At 30.2% G+C, this 23,012-nt stretch overlaps 1 protein-coding gene across 4 annotated transcripts in view; it reads left to right on the top strand.

Annotated features, from left to right (window-relative positions):
- The window catches only part of LOC107452006 (transcription factor AP-2-alpha), a 165,964-nt gene that overhangs the window by 64,545 nt on the left and 78,407 nt on the right, over positions 1 to 23,012 (top strand). Inside the window, exon 1 of one of the 4 annotated variants that reach the window (XM_087158550.1) lies at positions 8,482 to 10,721. The exons of the other annotated variants lie outside the window; for them this stretch is intronic. Within the exon in view, the coding sequence (XP_087014676.1) occupies positions 10,548 to 10,721 (174 nt within the window). The 5' untranslated portion in view covers positions 8,482 to 10,547. Of the gene's footprint in view, positions 1 to 8,481; positions 10,722 to 23,012 lie in introns of those variants that run through there. 4 annotated transcript variants of the gene reach the window in all.

Here is a 23,012-nt window from a genome sequence, read left to right as displayed (position 1 = left end):
AATGGTTTATAAAAAATTCCTATATAACAGATTTTTTGATATATATATATATATATATATATATATATATATATATATATATATATATATATATATATATATATATATATATATATATATATATATATATATATATATATATATATATATAAAATATATATATATATATATATATATATATATATATAATATATATATATATATATATATATATATATATATATATATATATATATATATATATATATATATATATATATATATATATATATATATATATATATATATATATATATATATATATATATATATATATATATATATATATATATATATATATATATATATATATATATATATATATATTACAAATAACATCATTTATGGAAATCAATTAGAAGCTTTGCTTTTTAAATATTCTAAAAATGAATGGAACTTTTTCCGTTTTCTTTCCTTTTAATATTTTATTAACTACATTTTTTTAATTAACTTGAGGGATGAATTATCAGGAAGACGCTCATTAAAAAAAATACAATAACTTATTTGATCATCAAAAGCAAATTTTATTTGGAAAAACGACAAACTAAAAAATAATTGCATAATCGTATTTACATCTTCTTCAAATAAATGCACTGTATAGACTAAATAATGATTTAACACCGCGACTGTTAATAAAATAACTTAATAATGAGTTTATATTTTTTTGCCCATTATTATTTTTAAACCTTATGCATTGAATTTATTAAGGAAGCCTGCACAGCTTAGCAGGTTTTCTTACATCATGGGTCAAAAAAATACTCTTTCCCGAATCTAACATATCAGATGGGTAGAAAATGTTCTTTTCTTTTTTGTAATACATGCAAATATATATATATATATATATATATATATATATATATATATATATATATATATATATATATATATATATATATATATATATATATATATATATATATATATATATAGAGAGAGAGAGAGAGAGAGAGAGAGAGATAATATTACATTCAATAATTTGGCAATTATTGAATGCAAATATCCCTGAATATTTTTACGTTTTCTAAATGTCTTCATATAAAGATAAAATAAAACACGTGATTTCAACTGCAAGGTAAATACACAAATTCAGAATCACAAAATTACTGCATGCTAATTTATAAATAATAAATTTATACGATGCTTTCTTTAAAAAAAAATAATAATAATAAACTTTTAAGTACTCGTTGTTAATTAAAAGTATCTTAAGAATTCCAAACATAAACTCCGCAACTGTTTTATTCAAATGTATTAAAATATTATTTTTTTTAAAAAACAACTTATCACAAAGTTAAAACACTCGTTTTCGATATTAAGTTAAATAAGATTTCAAATTTGATTACAAATACTGCAATTCAAAGGTGAAGAACTACTATGTTACTTTACAGCTAGTAATTTCAAAAAAATATTTCAAAGGGCTAAGACACTTTAATATGCACATAAATTTGATGCGTAAGCACTTTAATGCACGTGCAAATTCTAAAGAGATCGTTTCTTTGAAGTTCCACGTTTTAACAGAGCAATCAAGAAAATTCAAATACTTGTCTGCAATTCAAGTAAATGTCGGGCTTTGACCCTTGAAAAGACAAGTCTTCCTCAAAAAAAGAGTAAATATTAAAATGAATTATTCTGGCTTTTTACATTTTTCCTCTTTAAAAGCAGGAAGTCAACGAATAAAAACACCTTAGTTCAAACATGGGTGGTATGGTGTTTAAATAAGTCGGTTTATTGGTAATTTAAATAAAATATTACCCTATGAACTTTATTACAGAGCTGTGTTTTATAGACATGGAGATAATTCGCAGCTGTTTGTCGGAAAGGTTCTAGCTTCTTGACGAATATATCAAGGAAACACTGACTAAAAGAAGTTCTTTGAGAGAAGTATTCGCCTTAGTTTTGTCTCTCGTTTTGTTAAATCTAACAACTTTGGGGAAATCGTAATTTGTCTTGAAATTAAAGTTTAAATGTAAAATGTCGAAAATATTGAAAAGTGTCCTTCAAGTTCAGCTTCATTTCAAGCGCTTTCCAATAACTTAATGCTTGTGGCAAAATTTCTTTCGAAGGAAAATTTAAAAAATTTGATTTAACTTGCATGGATTTCGTCTGGAATAGTCACTTAAGGTCTGAAAACTTTCAATGACTTCAATAAATTTTATTAACATGAAATTACAAGCATAAATTAAGACTAAAATGAAATTTTTAACCTCTATTTTTCATTATAGATAGATTCGAAAGAAAATCTTTTTTTAAAAATCCTTTCATTCTTAGAGGTTTATGAATTTCCAGAATGATTTATTTTCCGGAATGGACAATAAGTTTAAAAAAATTTCTGGAATGAGGTAATATACTTGGATCCATAAATTAAGGATGATTCAAACTCTCACGGAAATTAAACTCTGAAGTAAAAATTTCACTTGTAGAATTTTCCCCACTCCCTCAAGAATAATATGCAAATTACAGAAAATTGCCAGTAAATGCCGATAATACGTCACAATGACGAGAGTGTAAGCAAAAAAGTAAAATTGTTCACAAACGTTTCCTAAGCCGCTCAATGCCATAATCGAATAGTTAGGACGCATGTAGAGGATTTTTTACGTGGTAAAATTATCAGCCACATGGAATGTGGGCGTACTCAGGTAGAAGTATCCAACGTAGGGGAATTCCGTGAAGTGTCCTCTCCAGGCTTTAGCAACGATTCCAAGATGATGGAAATGTCAGTAGACGTTAAGATACCGGTCTTCTTCTTCCTGGTTACAATGCCGACCGAAACAGCCAAAAAAGAGCAGACGGAGCACATCATCCGACCTGTTTCACCAGCTATCTCCAACCACGGGTACTACAGTTCAAATTGTGTACAGACGCTTGTTGGTCTGTCAGTTGTGATTAGCCTGGAGAAGAGAACATGCAATGTAGACATCGTCACAGTGGGCTTATGTGGTATTTTCCGGCGAGTCCAGATTTATTTTGCAGTTTGATTGACGTCGGTCTTTCATATAGAGAACACCAGGTACACGTTTCCACCTAGGCAACACCATTGAACGGCAACGTTACGTTGGTGTATTTTTGCTCGTTTGGAATGGAATTATTCTGGGCTCCAGAACAGATCTGCAAATTCAAATCGGAACCATGACAGCCTAAATTTATCGCAACATCATTCTGGAAAAACGTGTGCGTTTGTTATATTCTCAGAATTTGTGTTTACGGATGGCAACACTTGTCCTCACTGAGCAAGCATCGTAAATGAATGCCTTTGATGTGAGGATACCCTTGTATGGCCAACATGACTTAAATCCCATAGTGCATGCGTGGGACATGCTTGGCTGATGAGGTGCAGTTTGTCAACCACCACCTACGTGTGTACCGGATCTTTAGAGAACATTGCTTGTTGAATGGAGTAATCTTCTCTAATATCAAACAGTTTGATACTCATCAGCATGCCAAGGCGTTGTGGACTGTATTTTATTGCAACGAAGACGTAAAATGTTTCAACCGTAATACTAATCTTTGTAAAGGAGATATTTTTAATATTTGCTCCAAGGAGCAGAAATCGCATTTTCTGTGAATGGAATCATACATATACGATATTTTTATTCTTTATCTTTAGCTTAATAAATGGGCTTCGTGAATAAATCACGTTTGTTTTGCTTTTGAACCTTTATTTACCGGAGCTTGCGGCATCCTTAATTTTTGAGCATGAGTGTAGTATGTTAACTAAAGTAAAGTAAAGCAGTTGCGCAAAAGTTTTGTTGTGGACCAGGGGGTCATGGAGGTTAAGGCTCCACAATTTCGTGACCAACGGCATGATTGCTGTAAGCACTGCACATAGTACTTGCCAGATAAGCTGGCTGGTACCCATTGATCTGTTGGGTGGACTTCCAGCCGCCACTGGAGAACCGCCTCAAACCCAGTTCTTTACAATGACAATTCAGAGCTTTAGCTCAACCATCGCCGCCCTAATATGTTGGTTATAATCGGTAAAATAATATCTCTACTTAAATAAAATAATATCTTAAAATTAAAATTATTACAGATTTCAATTTTTTTTAAAAATTTTATCGCATTGTGGTTAAAATATTTGTAACAGCTTAGCACGAGTCTTTAAATTGGGGGACGATTTTAAAATTGCTGTTTGGATTGCTAATGCACAAATCTTTTATTCAGAGAAACAATTTTTTTTCGATTACTTTAAGATTTTGTAACAAAAATTATTCATTCAGGAAAAAATTCAATTGGAAAAAAAATCACTTTTTTTTCATGAAAAATATTTGTGCTTAAAAACATATTAAAAAAATTTTTAGGCATAAGGAAACAATAAATGACAGCAAAATAATGTCTCTAAACTGAATTTAAAAGAATATCAACTTTGATTATCATAATTATTACAATTTAAGAGTGTAATTTTTTTTACCTAATCTTAACCTAATTGTAACTTGTTTAACATTTCCTAGGGGGGCAGAACATTATTGTGATTCGCACGCGAGTCTTCAAAAATTATGGCAACCCTATTTTTCGGCATGAATGATGGGGGAAGTATTTACCTGTGGAGTCAAAAAGCCGACAGGGGGAAGAAATCTAAAGCTCATAAATTGGGAGTGGGGAAAATATCTTCTTTGGAAATGCGAGATTTTAGAGAGGGGGGACGTGGTAGCGAAAATGCCACAAAAGGTTAATAACTGTACTGGCTTGCCCCCACTACCCCCAAAAAGGACAGCTACACGTGCCCATGCCCCTCGGAATATTTATTTTTTTTTTTTTTTTCTATTTCTTCATTGTTGTTGGTGAGGTGCGTTGTCAATATTGTTGATTGTTATATAGCGAATAAGTGCGACTTGTAAATTCTAACACAAGTTAAACAGTTAGAGCATTTTCATACTAAATGATAATACTTGCTATAATTAAAAACTTTAATTAAATATTTAATGATACTTATATATACCTTAAATTACCTTGATAACATTTCTAAGCATGAAAATCTTCCAATATACCAAATATTTTCCGAAAAAGAGAATTTAGTTTTACGTGAGTATTGCTCAACCCCATTTTCCCTGTAGAAAAAAATAAACTTCTCAACTTCTTTCATAGATGATTACGTTATGTTCAAATGGTACCTAATAAATTTCTCAATTAACTTTTTCTGCATTAACTTAGCATTTTTATTTCAATTAATACATATTACCAATACTAATTAAATTTTGGTATCAATAATAATATGGTGAATAATAATATTCCAAAAACGAATAGGTCTATCTTTTCTCCATTAACTTTGCTGTTTAGTACATAGGTCATTCTGTTATTTCAATAAATGCATATTATCAACAGTTATTAAACATCATTGAGTAATTAAGCAGACAGACTTTCATTTATACATATATATATATATATATATATATATTACCAATGTAATGAATATATTATCGCCAATTTATTTTTGAGTTTGAACAATGGTGACATATGTCGGTCAATTTACACGCCTCTAGAGTGAAAAGTAACAGTTCCGCGTAACTGTTGCTCTGTAACGCTCGACTTAAGTCTCATAACATGGGTGGCTGCTTTCAAAAAGGATGGGGTCTGCTACATGGATGAGTAGGGTGAATCTCTGGACAATGGAAACGAAGCAAGTGTCAAGTTTTTCCTTCATTTCTTTTGTTGAAAAGTGATAAAAGGTTAAGTGACGCCTGTTACTCCTTTAATCCTTTGGCTTAGTGATCTCTAGGCTTTCTAAACTGCAGGGGAGGATTAGGTGCGGCTGTCTTCTGCTGTTGACATAACTTCATCAGTCATGTATGTTGAAGTTTCATGTAATAGGAGAGTATTTGAATAAGTATAACTTGCTAGTTTAAAAAGTTTTTAAAAATAACATGGAATTTTTTTTTAAAAAGATACTTTTTTATGCCTAAAAAATGGTTATAGAAATTAAATTTATTACATTAGTTTAAAGACTCTACTTCTAGAAATTCTTTAAGAAGCTGAATACTTTATGAACAATATGAGATATACCGATATAAAATATACCGATATAATTTAAATTCTTTTTTTTTAATTATATATATATATATATTTTCCCCCAAAAGACAGAAACATTTAAACTTTAACATTAGTAACTGAAAGACAAAAATTGATAATAAGATGCTTTTTTTTCTTTCTTTTTTTTTTTTTTAGTTTTTTTTTTAAGGATTTGACTTAAAATTTTGAAAAAAATATCATTTGCCTGACTTTGTTTAGGTTATCAGTTTAAGCTCTTAACAGATACAACATAGATAATTCTAGCAAATTCGCACTTCTACACAAATAAACTTGTAAATAAGTTTTACTTCAATATTTATCTTATGGTAAGCTATTTTATTAATCATCTAACCACTCAAACTAATATTAGTCATCTAATTTCTTATAGTGCTTGCATTGATCATCAAACTCACTCCTTAATCATGTAACTATACAAGCACGCTATTGAAATAATTCCGATATATGCATGCAGAAATAAATAAATGACCGTGGTTGAGGCATGAAGATCAAAAATTGAATAGTGAAGTGAATAGAATCGAATTTTGAATTGAATTTTTTGTATTTTTCAAAAATTAAACAATTTTTTCGAGTACTTAATATAATGTGTATAAAATCGAAAGCTCTATGCCAGTACCATTTTGATTAAAATGTTGATTTCAATTTTCTCTTTTCTTTTCTTTGAAAATTATTTAAAAAGTGGGATATTATCTGCAGCCAAACATTGTTTGAAATAAGGCGACAAAAAAGTCGTCGCTTTGCTTGATTGGAAGAAATATCACTCCAACTCTTTACGTTTGTTTTCCTAAAATAATTGAAACTATGAAATTCGAAGTTCTTAATAGCTCGTTTACTCCTCCATACCATATTATTTTACCCATTTATCGAACTAATTACTTCAAATTTAGAATAATTCTGATTTTAGATTTTTATTGTTTTCCTCAGCGCAGAGTTCATTTTTAGTGATTTATAAGACCAAAATATATTCCCATGTAAGTCATATTTTGTGAGACATAATTAAGATGGAGAAAAATATTTCAAACCAACTGCTGAGATTTACCTTTCTCCCGAACTTCGGATTATTCGTGAAATTTTCAGTCAAAAAGATTTCGGTGAATCACTGGTAAACTGGCCGAAAATGCCATTTCTCGGTTATCTTAACTACACATGTCTTATTTTTTAGTTATCGATATATTTTATTTTATAACCGTCGTTGAACAACCGAACCCATTTTTGGGTTTACGATTAGTTATGTTCAACTACGTAGGCTCTTAATTTTGAATCCAATCCAAAGGGCAAGGGAGCTCCTAGTTCAAGACTTCGTGGAGGACTTTTTGATGGAACTAACCCGAATTTGCGTTTCATGAAGAGGAAAACCACCAAATCCTCCCACGGAATGGCAAGGGGACTCTAACCTATGATCCATCTACCAAAGAGGTTATTTTACGTCAGCATTTCAGTCTGTGAGAGCCGGGCGAGGAATAGTATCGACCAGTCATCGCTGGGATTCGAACCCGGTTTACCTTATTGGAGTGCGAACACTCTATCCTCTCAGTCTCCACGGCTCATCGATATATTTGAAGAAAAATTTATTATTCCGAAATAGAATAAAAGAATAAATGAAAACGATGAACAGAAAACAAAAACGTGCATCCTCTTTTGATTTTGTACCCGACCGAAAATGTGCAGCACACTGGTTCAACTGATCATTACACACTGGTTTTTGACATTGAGTCGTCATCCGATCATTTACAAGTTCCGATGTTCTTAGAAAAGAGAGTGTGTTTTAAATCTTGGTATGCGAAGAAATTCTCTGTTTTTGCATTTCTAAAGACATTTTCGACATTGCATTCTATTTAAATCAAAAATGAGATTTAATGAAGAGGTTATTAAACTCTTTGTCATTACTAAATCGCGAGGCGCGTTGACCTCACTTGTGAAGGGGGGGAAAAATAATAAAATCCTTTCAGAAATTCAACATGCATTGCAATCTTCTTCCAGACGTTTTTCGCGAGATGACTTTCTATGGGGTATAAGAAGATGTTCCCCTCTTTTTTGGCAACGAAGTATTTCATAACCCTTTTAGAAATCAAGTGGTTACGAAACAAACATTTTTCAAACTACCGGTGGGAGAGAGAAAGGGAAGAAGAAAAAAAATCGATTAAAAACGGCCCAAAGAAAAATAGCTTTTGAAAAGCAATCGTTTGACAACCTTAATAATAAGCCAGTAATAAAAAAAAATATTAAAGATAAAAACCTCAACGCTACTTGGCAATTAGAGACCGACCCCAAACAAGCATACTCTCAAAGAATGCCGTCGGCGCCGTACAGGTAAGGGGGATGGGGGAGATAAAGAGGGGGGGAATCTTCTACCTGACCATCCTCCAATACTTAGATGAGGGGGATAGATCATAGCTTTTTTCCCCCTGCTTTCTCTAACCCATCAATTGGCAAGTGTCTTCTATGCCAAAGAGAACTTCAGTTGAGGACCTCACTCCCCTCAAGTTCCCCCAGAATCTTGCATTCCCCCCCTTGATAGGTAAGCCCCCCTCTACCTATCTTGCAGTGGCGATCATCGTTACTTCGACAAAAGTTGTCCGGACAGGTATCTCCGGCGTTGCCACCTCGTAAAGGTAAAACTCTCTACTAGCCCCCGTCAGCTCGCATGGTTGCTTTAATGAGAATTTTATTTTACTTTCATTATTGTTTTTTCTTATTTTTTGAGATCGCCAAATGCCGTGAGAATCTTCGTAACTTTTTTTCGCGGCTTTTTTATTTGGAAAACGAAGGAAGATTTTGACTGTTTAAAAAAAAAAGCGTTCTATAAAAAGAAAATTCTAAAAATCCCAAAAGTTGCTTCCAAAATGGGTTTGAGTAAAGAAAAAAATTTATTGAGTATATTTTTCCATACAAAAAGCCCAAATCTTTTTTTTTTATTGTTAAAAAACTGATAAGAATTTTCTCTACGTCTCATCTAATAATCAGGATCTAAAGTTCAAACAATAAGTAAAGAAAATTTGGAAAAGGAAGGGAAAAAAAGTCTCGAATACCTTATTTATACTTATCCCTTATACTTGTCCTGTAATCATATCCTTTATTCATTTTTGTTATATATAAGAATATTAAATAAAAATCTATCGGCCTTTAATTTCTTTAATAATCGTTTCTTTATTAAAAAATACAATGCGTCTTACCTGAAGGTTGTGTCATACAGCAGTCAAATTTTTTTACGGAATGAAAAATTATAATAAATCAGACCAAATGAAAATAACCAAATGTTTGACAGGATAGCAGACCCATCATGTATCCCATTAAAACTTCTTTTGTAATTATTCTCATATTTTTTCTTCCTTTTGTTTTTAATTATAATGAATAAAAACTCCATACCGATCTTAACGATTTTGTTAAAATGAAGTCTCTTTTTTTTTTTTTATTCAAACAATTATAGAGGGAAAGAAAATATTTTAAAAAAAAGTATTTCTTTCAAATTTACTGATGGATCTTTTACGCAAAATTGCTGTCTAATTCATAATATTTTATTAATTTAGTAAATAAAGAGCTATCTAATGTCTGAATGATAGTTGGTGAAAACTATTATACTTTTTACATTACGTAAGGCATACAATGTAAGATTTAAAAAAGAAAAAAACGATTTCTATGGTTGTTTTTTATAATAAATAATTGAATAACTTGTGATCGAATAACCTAATTTTAACTTTAAATTTTAAAGGAAAAACTGTTTTTGATTTATTCGGAATACAATTGACTTTATTCCGTAAATGGAATGATTAAGAAAACTTCACTTTTTATGCATTTATTGTACTCTTAAAATTCGTCGCTCTGCTGTAAACCTATCTGGTTAAATGCGTAGCCAGTAAACTTTTTATTACCCAATTGAGAGTTTAAGAAAATAATTTTTTTTAAATGAAAGTATCAAAAAGATTTTAAAAAATAAAGCGAACATTGAATCCCTTCTTAGAGAATTTTAAGAGGATTCATTCTTATCACATTATATATGTTTGGTTGATATTCTTTTATTTCGATTCTTCAGAATAAATAGAGACAACTTCTTTGGACCACAGAAGGAAATGGGTTATCCCCGAAAGTCTTTAATTAGGCGGTCGCCAAATATGCTAGGGTCATTTTGCCAATTCAGCGATCTGATGCCAAGGTCTTGCCAACGAATCTTCTTACCTGTTTGAAGCTTTCTAGTTGACGTAAGGCCGCCGAAAAACCTTGCAGGCATGAGTGACGCACCACTTACCTCGCAGGTGCTTTAGTTTCTACTCTATCGCCGAAAAACCGCGAAGACGGTTCCGCTAGGCCTAATCTAATGTCTCAAAAGGTTTCTTTGATTTCACGACTAGGCCCCCAGGGGGGCTTTCTGGTTCATTCCCTGTGTGTTTATTGACGGACATTTTCCCGGCGAATTCTTCTCACCGTATGCCTTGAGGTCTTTTTATTTGTTTACACTTTGGGGGGATCATCCCTATTGTCCCCGGCTCATCCGGATGATGTCTCAAATGAGTCCCTTGTCCACCCACGATAGCCCGGTGGGGCAAAAACGGAAGGGCACTCCTGATGATGATGTGAATTCTGTGGAAGTCACTGGTCAACTGTCACCTGCACAATCGGTCAAGACTTCGGACATCCAATCAGCTTTTGCATTAATTGACACTGGAGAGGTCAGTTATGTTTTTTTTCTAACTAAAAATCTTACTTTGCAAGAGTTTCTTACAAGTATAACTCTCACATGTTGATTGCTCACAGTATGGTAAAACAGTCCTTTTATTATAATTTCATACTGTACTTTCATCTTTTAAATTAGTTCAGCTTGGAACAAAGATGATTTAATTAATATTATGTGTCAACAAATTTATTTTATCAAACTTGTTATTTACTGCAGATGAAACAGTCCCACATATCACGTGTAATCTAAATGAGCTATTTAATGCAGAGGAAATATTGTTTCATTCTCTCTAAATATATTGTTATCAGAACGAAAAAGAAAATTCTTGTCACTGAATAATTTAATTGAGAGGAAAGTAAGGCAAACAAAAAATTAGAAATGAATAAAATACAATTTTTTTTTAATAAATTAAAATTAACTGGAGTATAAATTTTTACATAAAGATGTTTATATGAATTACCATAACAAAACAATTTATAAGATTAATATGTTCTTATAAGGAATTCTTTATATAATAGTTCAAATTAAGATTGGAGATCAAATTAAATTATAGTTTTAAAAGAAAAGTCTTAGAGACGTCAGTATTTTTTTCCTATTGATTAAAAAGTGCAATTTGATTAGAAACTGTAATGATTTAATGCTGTTGTAAGTTTAATGCACAAGTAAATTTAGTTTCGCAAACTTTCTATTATTGAGAAGAAAAAGAATCTACTAATTTTAATGAAAAATGTTCATTGAAAATTTTTCATATAGTTAATGGGATTCCTAGATTTTTCTTAGATACATGAATTACGTATAAAAATAATTTATCGCATACTTGTTTAAATAATATGCACCTAATGTAAACGAGAAGTATTTGATATGTAATGAGATGTAAAAGAGAAAAATGAAGTATTTAATAGATTATTTAAAGTAACTAATAAGTTTAAATTAGTTAAATGTGTAGCAAAAGAATTTCAAGTTTTATTTTATTTATTTATCTAGGGATATAAAATATAAGAGGAAAAAAACTTTAAAATGAGAATAATCTTGATGCATGAGAGTGGTAAAAGAATAAAAAGTCTGCAAATACCAATCAACTCAAATTCTGAAAAAATAAATAAAAATTAACGTGAAAGTATTTGGTACGAAAGAAAGCACAGAAATTATTTAAAATTTATTGTCATTTACCGTTTTCTCTTTTTATTATTTTCTCTCTTGATCATTTCTGTGCAATTTTTTGTGTTATTTATATATATATATATATATATATATATATATATATATATGCAATACAACTTATTATGCAATATATGACAAATGGTTTGAAAATAAATGAGGTGAATCAAAGTTAAAAAAAAAAAAAAATGCAATGACATTGTAGGTTGCATAAAACAAATATGCGAATTTAATGAATAATTTTAGCATAAAACGTGCAACGACACACTTATAATAGAGTCGGATTTGATTTAAAAAAGTATTTTTCAACTTGATACTCGTAGCAGATGTTATCAGAGATGGAAAAATTTAAATATCGTTATATTTATAACTGTATTATTCACTTAATTATATCTGTATTAGTGTTTTAAATTATAACTGTGTTCAAAATAAGGATATGCTTTGATTATGAGACTATTTTGTTTCGTGCTTTTGCTTTTGGACTGTTTATTAAAAAGGTTATCAAAATTGCTTTACTATGCTTCGATTTTCATGCGAAATTGTAGAATACCCACCTAATTAACACAGTGTGTAAAGTATTTTTAAGTTATTGTAAAGAACAAGTTTAATATTATATTACATTTTCTTATTTTCATGCAAATTTATTAGGAATTGAATTATATTCCCATAATGTGTAAATTTATAAATTATCTTATTAGATGTTCAATAATCTAAGAGTATATAGAGTAGATTAAAAGAAATCAATTCAAATATAATGAGAAGATTTCAAATTTTATAGCTGGGACAAAATATTCTAATAGATTAAATTAACTTATCTAAGAAAATAGATCAATAAAAGCGAAAATTTTGATTTCAAAACAAATTTGAATCCTTTGACTACGAATTTTAAAAAATGATTTTTTTTGTCCCGTTTATTATTCAAAAGGACAAAATAGGTCACAAATAAGACAAATTTAGTATTTAGGATTTTTCTGACTAGCGGTTATCAATTTAGAGGCTGGGACATACATACCGGCTGTACTTAATGGTGGGATACATATGTCCATTAGTAGTTTTTAAACATTTGTTGGGACAAATGAGTCCCGTTAGTAGCCAAAGGGTTAAAAAATGCGCAATTTTATATTATGGACAAGTGATAGTTTTTCATTGTTTATGTTCACATTTTCTTTTTTAATTGTGTATTGCTTTCTAATAGCAGATGTCGTTAAATTAAGAAGAGAATTCTTAGTTTTCTTTAATTCTATTTCAAATATTTGGTTTTAAAAAAAAAGTTAGAAAGCTCATAACAATTACGAGCGTAATGCCAAACTCCGAAATAACGATGGGATGGGGAGTATATTAATTAATGAACAAATTAACAACTTTACCGTTTGAAAAAGTTCCAAAACGTTATTATTCTAAAATTCGTTGCTATTCTTTTCTTTAATATGCGCAGAATAGAAAGAAAAGAAAATACGTTACTGTTCTATTCTTTCTAATATAAAACGTTATTATTCTAAAAGTTATTGTTTTTGTAGAATTTTTATGGAGTTTCAGAGAGAATAATGTTTATAGCTTTATAGATTCTGCCGTCGAAAAAAAATAATAAATAAATAAATAAGAAAAAATAAAATAAAAATTTCTATTTTTAAATCAGCGTTTAAATTTATTATTATTATTATTATTATTATTATTATTATTTTCTTTATGAACGCCGAATTAGGAATATATAAAATATTTCTTTGATTGCTGAAACATAAAACCAAAAGGAATGTTTAAAACCTAGATTTTTAAATTTACTTTGAGCTATGTAATGATAGACCACATTTTTAAATGGTTCAGAAGAGCATTTTTGATGAAAAACATCGTGATTTTCTAAAGTGATTCTGTTTAAGATGTTACTGTGCATTGGTTTGTTGTTTAGTGTAAATTTCTTAGCAAAGTACTTTTCTGGAAACAATAAAGAAAAATTTAATGTAAGAATATCACTCTTGGAAAAAGTGTAGTTTATCAATATATTATCGAAAACCCATTATAAGTATGAAACATTTCTAATTTAAAAGAAGAAGAAAAAATCCGGTGTCTAAATGTTTGTTTAATTAGATTTATTTTATCTTATATTCAGAAAATTATTTAACTAAAAATGAATTTTAATCAATAATGGTTTTTAATAATTTTTTTTTTTTTAAATTTCAGCAGAATTGTTTTTGTTTTGAGCAAATCGTCTATTTCAATATAGCAACGTGGAAAGTATCTATTTAAAAAATAAAGTGTCAGTTCATACATTTACAAAACAATCAATGTGCGTTCAAATGACGCACAACCACAGCTGCCAATTCCACTGGATTTTGCCAGTTTCTCTTGGTTTACTAGTTTAATTAAAATTCTCCTGGTCCATTTTAGAAAATTATCTAAAAATTGAGTAAGTTTCCTAAAAAAATTCCTGTTGAAATAGAATTTTTATACAGATTATTGCTTGCTTGCATAAATATTTAAATGAGTATTACTAATATATAATGAAGAGAACCTTATTTATTTGAAATCAGTTCAAAACTTTTTTTGCTATAAAATGTTCAGTTTATTTTTATTCAGAATTTTGTTTTTAAATTAATTTGAAAAAATCTTTTAACTATCTTTGATGAATTAAATGCCTGTTATTATTCGAAGTTAAGAGTAAACATATTACATAACATTTTAAGTATGTTTAATGCCCATCATAACTGGAAAATATCGCCGTTTTTCCATTTTGATGGCTATAAAAACCCCTAAAATTCTCTATGCGTAAAATATTTAGTACATTATTTAACAAATATTTTGAAATTCATTCTATTTCGTAAAATCGACTGGAATTCTTCCTTCCCACGTTGGCAGATATGCACAACATTTAAAGTGGTACTGGAAAAAAATGCTTTTAAATTTCCTTAGGACTTAAAACAACACAACGTCATTATCGGATTAATAATTTTGCACCATCTGGAGAAGTTAAATCTGGAGAAGTTAATATTTGCAATCAAAAGTGGGTACTTTTTTTTAACCATTAGCTATAATTTCGGTCTCAATAACCTTCTGAAGTATTAGTCCCATTTTCTTTCATTTCATTTAATTCAGCGAGAAAAAAATATTTAGAAGACAAGTGATTTACATGTTTAGATATCAATGTCAGGTTCATAAATAGGTATAAGTTAACCATTTTACTTTTTGTGCTGAAAACTATTCAAACCGTTATCCCCATTATACCAATATACGATTTGGTGCTAGAATAAGTACCATTGTAACAATACCTTTTTTTGCTGTAGATAGCAATATTTATGTTCCCTTTTCCTTCAAAGCCCGTGTAAGTTTGTGCAACTTTTTATCTCTAAGAGGAGGGTACTTATCTGTTTTCAATGTGTAGAACTTTTTTTTTCTTCTGATGTCTGGCTTTAATCAAATTTCTTACTGTCAATAATATTTTTTTCCTTTTGTTGAATATTGAAAGACGTCAATATATCCAGAAAATTTTATAAATATAATAAAAAGGTTCATGCCTAATAACAACTATTGTTGTATAATTATTAATGATATTTCTTCGAGCAAAAACGCAATAAATGCTTTTTATATACAGTAGGGAACCGATTATCCGGAACGATCGGGACCATCGCTATTCCGGATAACTGATTTTTCCGGTTTTCGGAATCGCTACAAAAAGCCGTTCTTTTTATTGTTAAACCCAACTAAAAAAAAATATTTGGAAATAATCTTAAAAAGAAGAAAAAACGATTAAGTAATACATTAATGATTATTTCCAAAATGATGGTAAGGTAAAAATCTTTCAATAAAGAAATAAAAATCCTAAAATCTTATAAGGAAAAAAACATTTTTAAAAAAAAATGGTGGGAAAATTTATCGAATTTCGTTCCGGTTTTTTGGTTTTCCGGTTTACTGATTTCCGGATAACGGGTTCTGTACTGTATTTAGCAATAAAAATACCTCAAGCTTTTGCATTTAAATCAATTCTATTGTACAAATTTCAATTTAGCAATTCTGATTTAGAAAAATAATGGTAAGAGTATTAACAATTCTGATCTAGAAGAGTAATGGTGGTATTACTAATTTTGATCTAGAAGAAGATTAATTGTAATATTAACAGTTCTGATCTATAGATAAGTATTGATCGTAGTATTAATAATTCTGATCTAGAAGAATAATGATAGTAATAACAACAATTTCGCTAAAGAAGAGTAATGCAATGATAGTAGTATTAACAATCAGAAATTAATTTGCAGCAGTTATTGACTTAATTCCAAAAAAAAATATATATATATATATTTCCTCATATATGAATTTAAATATCATATTCTTAATTGCTTGTTTGAAATATTGATGACAGTCTATTTGTTCTTGTCGAGGTCTTAAGTAAGAATTTCCCAGGAAGTGATACGTTGTTGGTTAAAGAAAAGTGCGAGTGAGAATTTTTGAATAAAAATTCACACGCGTCAATTAAGTTCTCTAGAATCGAAGTATGAACCTTTGTTATAGTATTATGCAACAGGCCAAACAATGATAAAAAGAAAAGTCGCCCGGGGTTGTTTTCAAAAAGCCTTTCTCCCAGAACGGTGTGCTTCTCCAAGGTCTCCATTAATTGCCTCTCTTTTCGACAACTTGTTGCCTTCTCACAGCCTTTGCAAAACTTGCAGCCCTGAAGCATTATGGGATAGCCCTCCATTACAATATAAAACTGCTTAGGGAGTTTCCTTATTTTGCGGTAAATCGTTTAACCGTTTTTTCGTTCATTTTGGACCACAAAATTATTAGTTTATCCGAAGTTTTTTTTTTAATAAATGCTAAAAGGGTTATTTAAATTATTTTTTTCTCCAAACCTTGATCCATATGGCGCATTAAATTTTAATTTTAAATTTCTATATTCTCTCACGTAATGATTCACCCAGTGTAGAATAATAAATTTAAATGACCTTAAGACCAACACATGACTCTCTTATTTCGTGCATAATTGAAATGCTTCATAATTTCGAAGCATTTTTTTAAAATTATTTACTGTAATTGTTTTAATTTGTTTCATAATGTTTCTCATTTGTCGGGTGTTTTATGCAAAAATAAAGTATTATTTACTATATTACATGTACTGCGCCTGATATAACTTAACATGTAATTGTATTTTTGCAAAAAGTTCTCGATAAAAGTGATCCTATAAAATTCATTTTGTTTTGTCAAATCCCGTTCATTTGTTTTGGCGCAGACCTTAGTGGATGAATATACTAAGTGACAATCTTTGAGTGCCTGTGGAATTGGAAAAAAAAAGTTTCAAGTACGTTTGGTTGACAATAAGCAGTTGAACCTTAGAAAACTTGCCTTTGAGCAGCAAATTTTAACTTTAAGAGTGCGATCGCGAGGACAGGAACAGTTTAAGTCTTTTCGAAAGCTCTATTGTCACATGAAATAACGTTTTATTTTTTGCAAACTGCTCCTAACTGCTGAGAATTTGCAACTGTCATTCATCTATGTTAGATTAAGTTAATCCTATCTTTAGCCAGCACCCTCTATGCTAATTCTGAAAATGGCACTAACGTAAATATGAAGAAAAGCCACAGTTTAGCGAAAATGAAAATCATTTGTGATCTAGTTTTTCAATATTTGAAAAAACTATTGCAACGTTGCATTATCTGGGTTCAAAAAAGTAGCAAATACTGAGAATTATTCCTTGATTTTGATAATTTAATCTGGGGGGGGGGGATGGTGATTCTTAAAAAAAATGTTTTCTAATTTTTTTAACAGAAATTATGGTTTAGTTTATATAGTGTTTAATCCGTTCTAATGTCTAGATGATTTTTCAGCAGTAGCTGGTATACATAGTTAAAAATTATAGCTTTGCCTTTAGCGTAAAGTTAAGTAAAAAAAAATATATATTTAGCATTTTAATAATTTAGGATTGTTAAATATAGCATGAAACTTTGGTGGCTTTTTTTTTTCCTGCGTTAACTATAAAATCTTCTAAACACAGCTCACTATCAAGCAATAATTTTTCAAATTTGTTTAAGCTACAGTTATTAATTATTGAAATTTGTTTATTTTACAAAATTGATACAATTTTGAATATGAATTTTAAAAAAATACGTTTCTTAGATTTTATATTTTAGCACAATTGTAATTCATGTAATCAGATTTTTTTTTAGTAACTATTAGACTTTTTTTAATAATCTCACTAATTTTTTTAGGAGTTATTGCGTGTTGGTGAGATAATTTTCTTTTCCTTTGAATTGTTATTAACTAATCCCTATTCAGGGTATTTTGTGGTTGTATCCATTCAGTGTGAAGTCCTTTTAATTAAATTCATGCATCAGTGGAAATAACTGAGGTTGCCCGTTCGTACGGAAAAAGAATGATAAAAAGCGTTAATACCGTTGAAGACACGGGGAGGAGGAGTTGTTTCAGGTGAATCGCTTTTCTGAAATCTTTTACAATGTCTGAATGTTTTCTCACGGATAAAATGTCCGTCACACCTGGTCACCGCAAAGAAGCCGTTACTTAGAGCGTGGGCCCGAGTTGTTGGATTGGTTAATTCAATTAACTGCCCTTCACGCGAAATTTATTATTCCAAAGAACAAATATACGATAGTAAAAACAAATGTCCAACGCAATATAGTTAATTTATTGTTTGTCTTATAAATTATTCTTTAAGGGTTCAAAGCTTTTTCGCCAAAGAAAATAATATAACCGCACCTTAAACTTATAGCGAAGCTCTAATTTCAAATGGAGATTATTTTGTTGAAGCGAATCGAATGGGCTTTTAAACGGAAAAATATTTTAAATATTTTAAAATATTTAAAAAACTATCGTACATTTCCAAAATATTTCCATTCAGGTGAGATTTTCCAGGTAGTTATAAATTTTAAAAATAATAGATGATTCACTATTTTTACCTTCTTTTTATAAATCCAGAGAAGGCAGTGTTTTAATTTGATTTTCATTAAAGAAAAAAAAATGTCAAACGTTTTTAGTTTGAAACTGCTGCTAGTTCGAAGATTAATAGTATTGAACAAACGGTTCTAACTAAAGAAGATATTAATTTTAGATCTAGTAGTTCAAAGATGTCTTCGAGCTTTAATTTTAACCCATTTCAATTTGAGTAGTTTTACAACAATAGTATTGATTTTACAACAATAGTATTGTACATTAGTATTTGAAGTCAGGATATCAGCTTGATGATAATGAAACATTTGAAAAATATTTCTGCATTTTTTAAACTTGAAACATAAGGTAAAATGTTTAAAACAGTTTAAAACTTTTTTTTTCCAAAATGTTCAGCTTTTTTTTCTTCTTCAGAAACCCCTTTATGAATTAATTAAAAAGTCTTAGCTACCTTTGATGAATTCAATGCCCATTACTATTCAAAATTATGAGTAAACATAACACATAGCATAATACATTTTGAAGTTTATTTGATATCAATCATAATCGAAAAATATTGCAGTTTTTCTATTTCGATGACTAAAAATCCCTAAAATTCCCAATGGGTAAAATATTTAGTACATTTAACATTTCGTAAAATCTACTGGATTGTTTCCTATCCATATTGGCAGCTATGCCTTATCCATAATACTCTAATTAAATAAATATTACTTACTGTCATGTCGCCAAATAACTTTTGCTTGCAGTTGAGGACTAAATGTTTAAATAACTTTTAACTTACTTTTCATTACAGGAGGTCATTTATTATTTACAGGAGGCTAAACGAGCTGTTCAACTATAGAATATTTAACATTTTCGAACACTTTGTATCGATTGCATTATTTAAATGAATTCTATACAATTGATAAACTTCCTATTCAAGAATGCTATGCATAAATAGAAGAGAGTCGAAAGTAGTACATTTTTAATTGAAGCCAAAATAAAACTATTCTGTACTTATTCACTGTTTTCTTCTGATACAGTGAATTTGAATTACCATAAGCATTTAGGGAAAAAGAGGTTTCGTGATCTCGATTTCCAAGAAAACTTATCTACTGATCTTTCATTTTTTTGACCAGACTTAGTTTTGAACACTGATTGGTAAAATCATCTTAGGAGTTTTTTATTCCACTCTCCTTTAGTTCAGTATAGCCAATTTCAGCACTTATAGCATTAAATTCTTTAGTTAATCCCAGCATGAACTATATCTGAATGAAGCGCTTGAAAATGGCTTTATGTAAAAAGTCAGCTTTTTTTTAATCAATTGGATTTTGTTATAAAATATTGGTTTTAGAGGAAACTCCGATGCATTTTTGAAGCAAAAGAGTAGTTCAAAGATCTTGACTCACTAAAGAACTCCCCTCGCCACTTGTCTGGAGCATTGTTGGTGATTATGATTAGGAAATTAAAATATTAAGTATCAAAAGTGGCCCTCTTTGGAATGCACTTTTTCTTGTTTCCATTGAAGTAGACCAAGGCAAGATGAATTCTTTAGTTAGATAGTCAGTATATTTTTGTCCTTTTCCTTGCGAATCTGACATTTAGATAAACAAAATTTAAAGAAATTCTCTTGATTTGTAATAATTATTGATTTTTTTTCTCCATAATTATGAAAAACAGAACAGTTGAACCCCGCTTAACGTGAAATATCGCTTTACATGAAACGCGTGTTTGGTCCCGTGAGTCAGCAATTAATTGTTGTATTTTATAAGTTTAGCATGAAATTTATTGCTTAACGTGAAAGGAAATTGGATACAGCACAGATGATAAATAATTAGGTATGGCAGTATAGTATGTTATACTATAATACCTGACCGAGTAATTGTATTATTGTAATGAATAAAATCCCAGGAGTATCCCCCCATTTTGAGGAATACTATTTCTATTTTCTTCCTTTGTAGAAGCAGCGAGATGGGCAAATGAATAAATAAAATAGTTAAAATGAAATAGTTTAATAAAGTAGTTATAACTTTAAAGCTTATTTTAATTTGTTTGGTTCAGAGTAAAATTGTTTACATACATTAATGTAGTTCATAACTTGTATTAAAAGTACGAAATAAATTGTTTTTTGATGTATCGGATAAAACAAAATTCGGTTAACATGAAATAAAAGGGCAGCCGATTTCGAGTGAACGAGGTTTGACTGTATTTATTTCTGGTTTCATCTGTGCTTAGTTCACCTTTTTATTTAAAAGTAAGGGCGGATGTTTGGAACCTGCATAGATTGAATTATTGCATCACATTTGAATGTGTGATTAACTTCCCATTTAACGAACAGCGAATTCCCATGTACGTAATGAGTACCTTTCAAGTGTTACTATCTCCATAACGGTATATTTATTCTCTGTACTCCTTGAACCACGCTTTCAATCAGAAAGAAGTCTCGAGAGAATGTGTAGGCGTTGTCCTCCCCTCCTCCTGAACAGTGACCGACGGCATATAAGCCGGAAGAAAATGAATATGTAAAACATTTTTATAAGAGTTTTCAGTGGTGGTTGAAGAGAAGGGGTAATGCATATCTAAGTAGACGAGTCGAGGTGCGCCCGCGGAGAAAAAGGTGTCTGACCTTCGATGCCGAAAAGCCGGCGTTTTCCCACACTTCTTCCTTTTCGAGGTTAGGCAACCCCAACAACATACTCACACACATTCATTCAATACTTTCTAAACACTCATTTTTCTTTCCCTTCCACAATTACTTGGAAACTGAGAAAAATGCTGAGAAGAAAAGGGCTGATCTTTCTTAAGAGGATGCCATACCACGGAAGAAAAACTTTCGTCGCAAAATCTCTTTTTATTACTAATTTAAAATTTAAGAGGAGGAAAAAGTGAGCTCGGTCAAACCTAGAGTAAGTCATAAAATTCCAGTGGCTGAAGAAAAAAAATACTTCCAAGCATTAAAGTGCAAACAAATTATGAGAAGAGAACTTCACCGTTGCGTAATCCTAAGTGATAATGTCCTAATTTACTTTCATTTGTATATTTTAAAATTTTCTTTTCAGTATTTGAAACTTCATGGCTCATTCTCTGAACTCACTTTTTCTGCACTTCAAATTTTAAATCAGTGATGTAAGAAAAAGACAATTTGCGAGGAAAATTTTCTTCCGCTGTAGGGCGTCCTCCTGAGAGATTTCAGGTATCTCATGACAATTTACCAAGTGCAAAAATGTGTGCCCGCTGCTATTAACAACTACTGTGTAATTGATTAACAATTGATTTGCATCAATGAGTAAGACATGGTTTACTATTTAAGATTTTAATGTTCGTGTTTAGATATATATTTTAAGCAATGCATCACAAAAGGTGTCTTTAAATATCTTTCCGCAATTACGAGAAAACTGATGGGGGGAAAAAAAACACAAAAGTGCTATTCTTCATTAAGTGATTCCTTCAATACTTTCCTTACTGCGTGGAAGTTACTTCTCTTCTTAGGAGGTAGATGACCATCAAAAACAAAATGCAAAATCTTGTGCATACTGCTATTAAAAACCATTTAATTGTTTCAAGGGACAAATTATAGCTTAAAGTTTTAGATAAATGTTCTTAATTTTAAATGCTTGTTTTAAACAAAACAGCCCGTGAACAGCCTGTACGGTGTTCAGGCATCGTGTCAGGAAGGTCTTTGGTTAGAATCCCGCTTCGGGCACGGGTGTAATTCCCCTCTCTTTCTCTGTTCTATCATTCTTTTGCTGTTGGGCTGACGTTGATTTACCTATAGGATATCCACGAAAAGGAGATTAACAATATCACCCGTTAAATATCACAATGGCATCTAATTGACAAATGTGGTGGGCATTGAGAAAAATTTAAACATCGCTTCATAAATTTTGTCTTTAACTTTCAAATGTGTCTTTCTTCCTTAAGATGCTTAGGCATCTGAAAACCATTTATAAAATGGAAAAATTTGTGCTTATTATGATTAACAATTTTGTAATGTCAAAGAGCAATTCTTAGTTTAAAGCATTAGGTAAATCTTCTTTAGTTATATGTTTTAAACACTGGTTTGGAAATACTGTTTTTAAATACATTCTAAGAGCAAAGCACTCTCCCAATTGCCGCTTATCTGTCGTATAGGTCATGAAGGTTAAGGCTCCACAATTTCAAGACCAACAGTATGATGGGTGCAATGTAGTCAGCATTGCGCACCGGTCGCCTTGGCTTCCAGACTAGCTGCTACTAATCAGTATGAAGTTGGTTGGGCTTGAAG

Source organism: Parasteatoda tepidariorum, chromosome 1, assembly GCF_982258835.1.
Source record: "Parasteatoda tepidariorum strain Cologne lab strain chromosome 1, Ptep-v5.0, whole genome shotgun sequence".
Taxonomy (NCBI): Eukaryota; Metazoa; Arthropoda; class Arachnida; order Araneae; family Theridiidae; genus Parasteatoda; species Parasteatoda tepidariorum.
The sequence above is the reverse complement of the archived record's forward strand: the minus strand, read 5'-3'. Positions and strand labels throughout refer to the sequence as shown.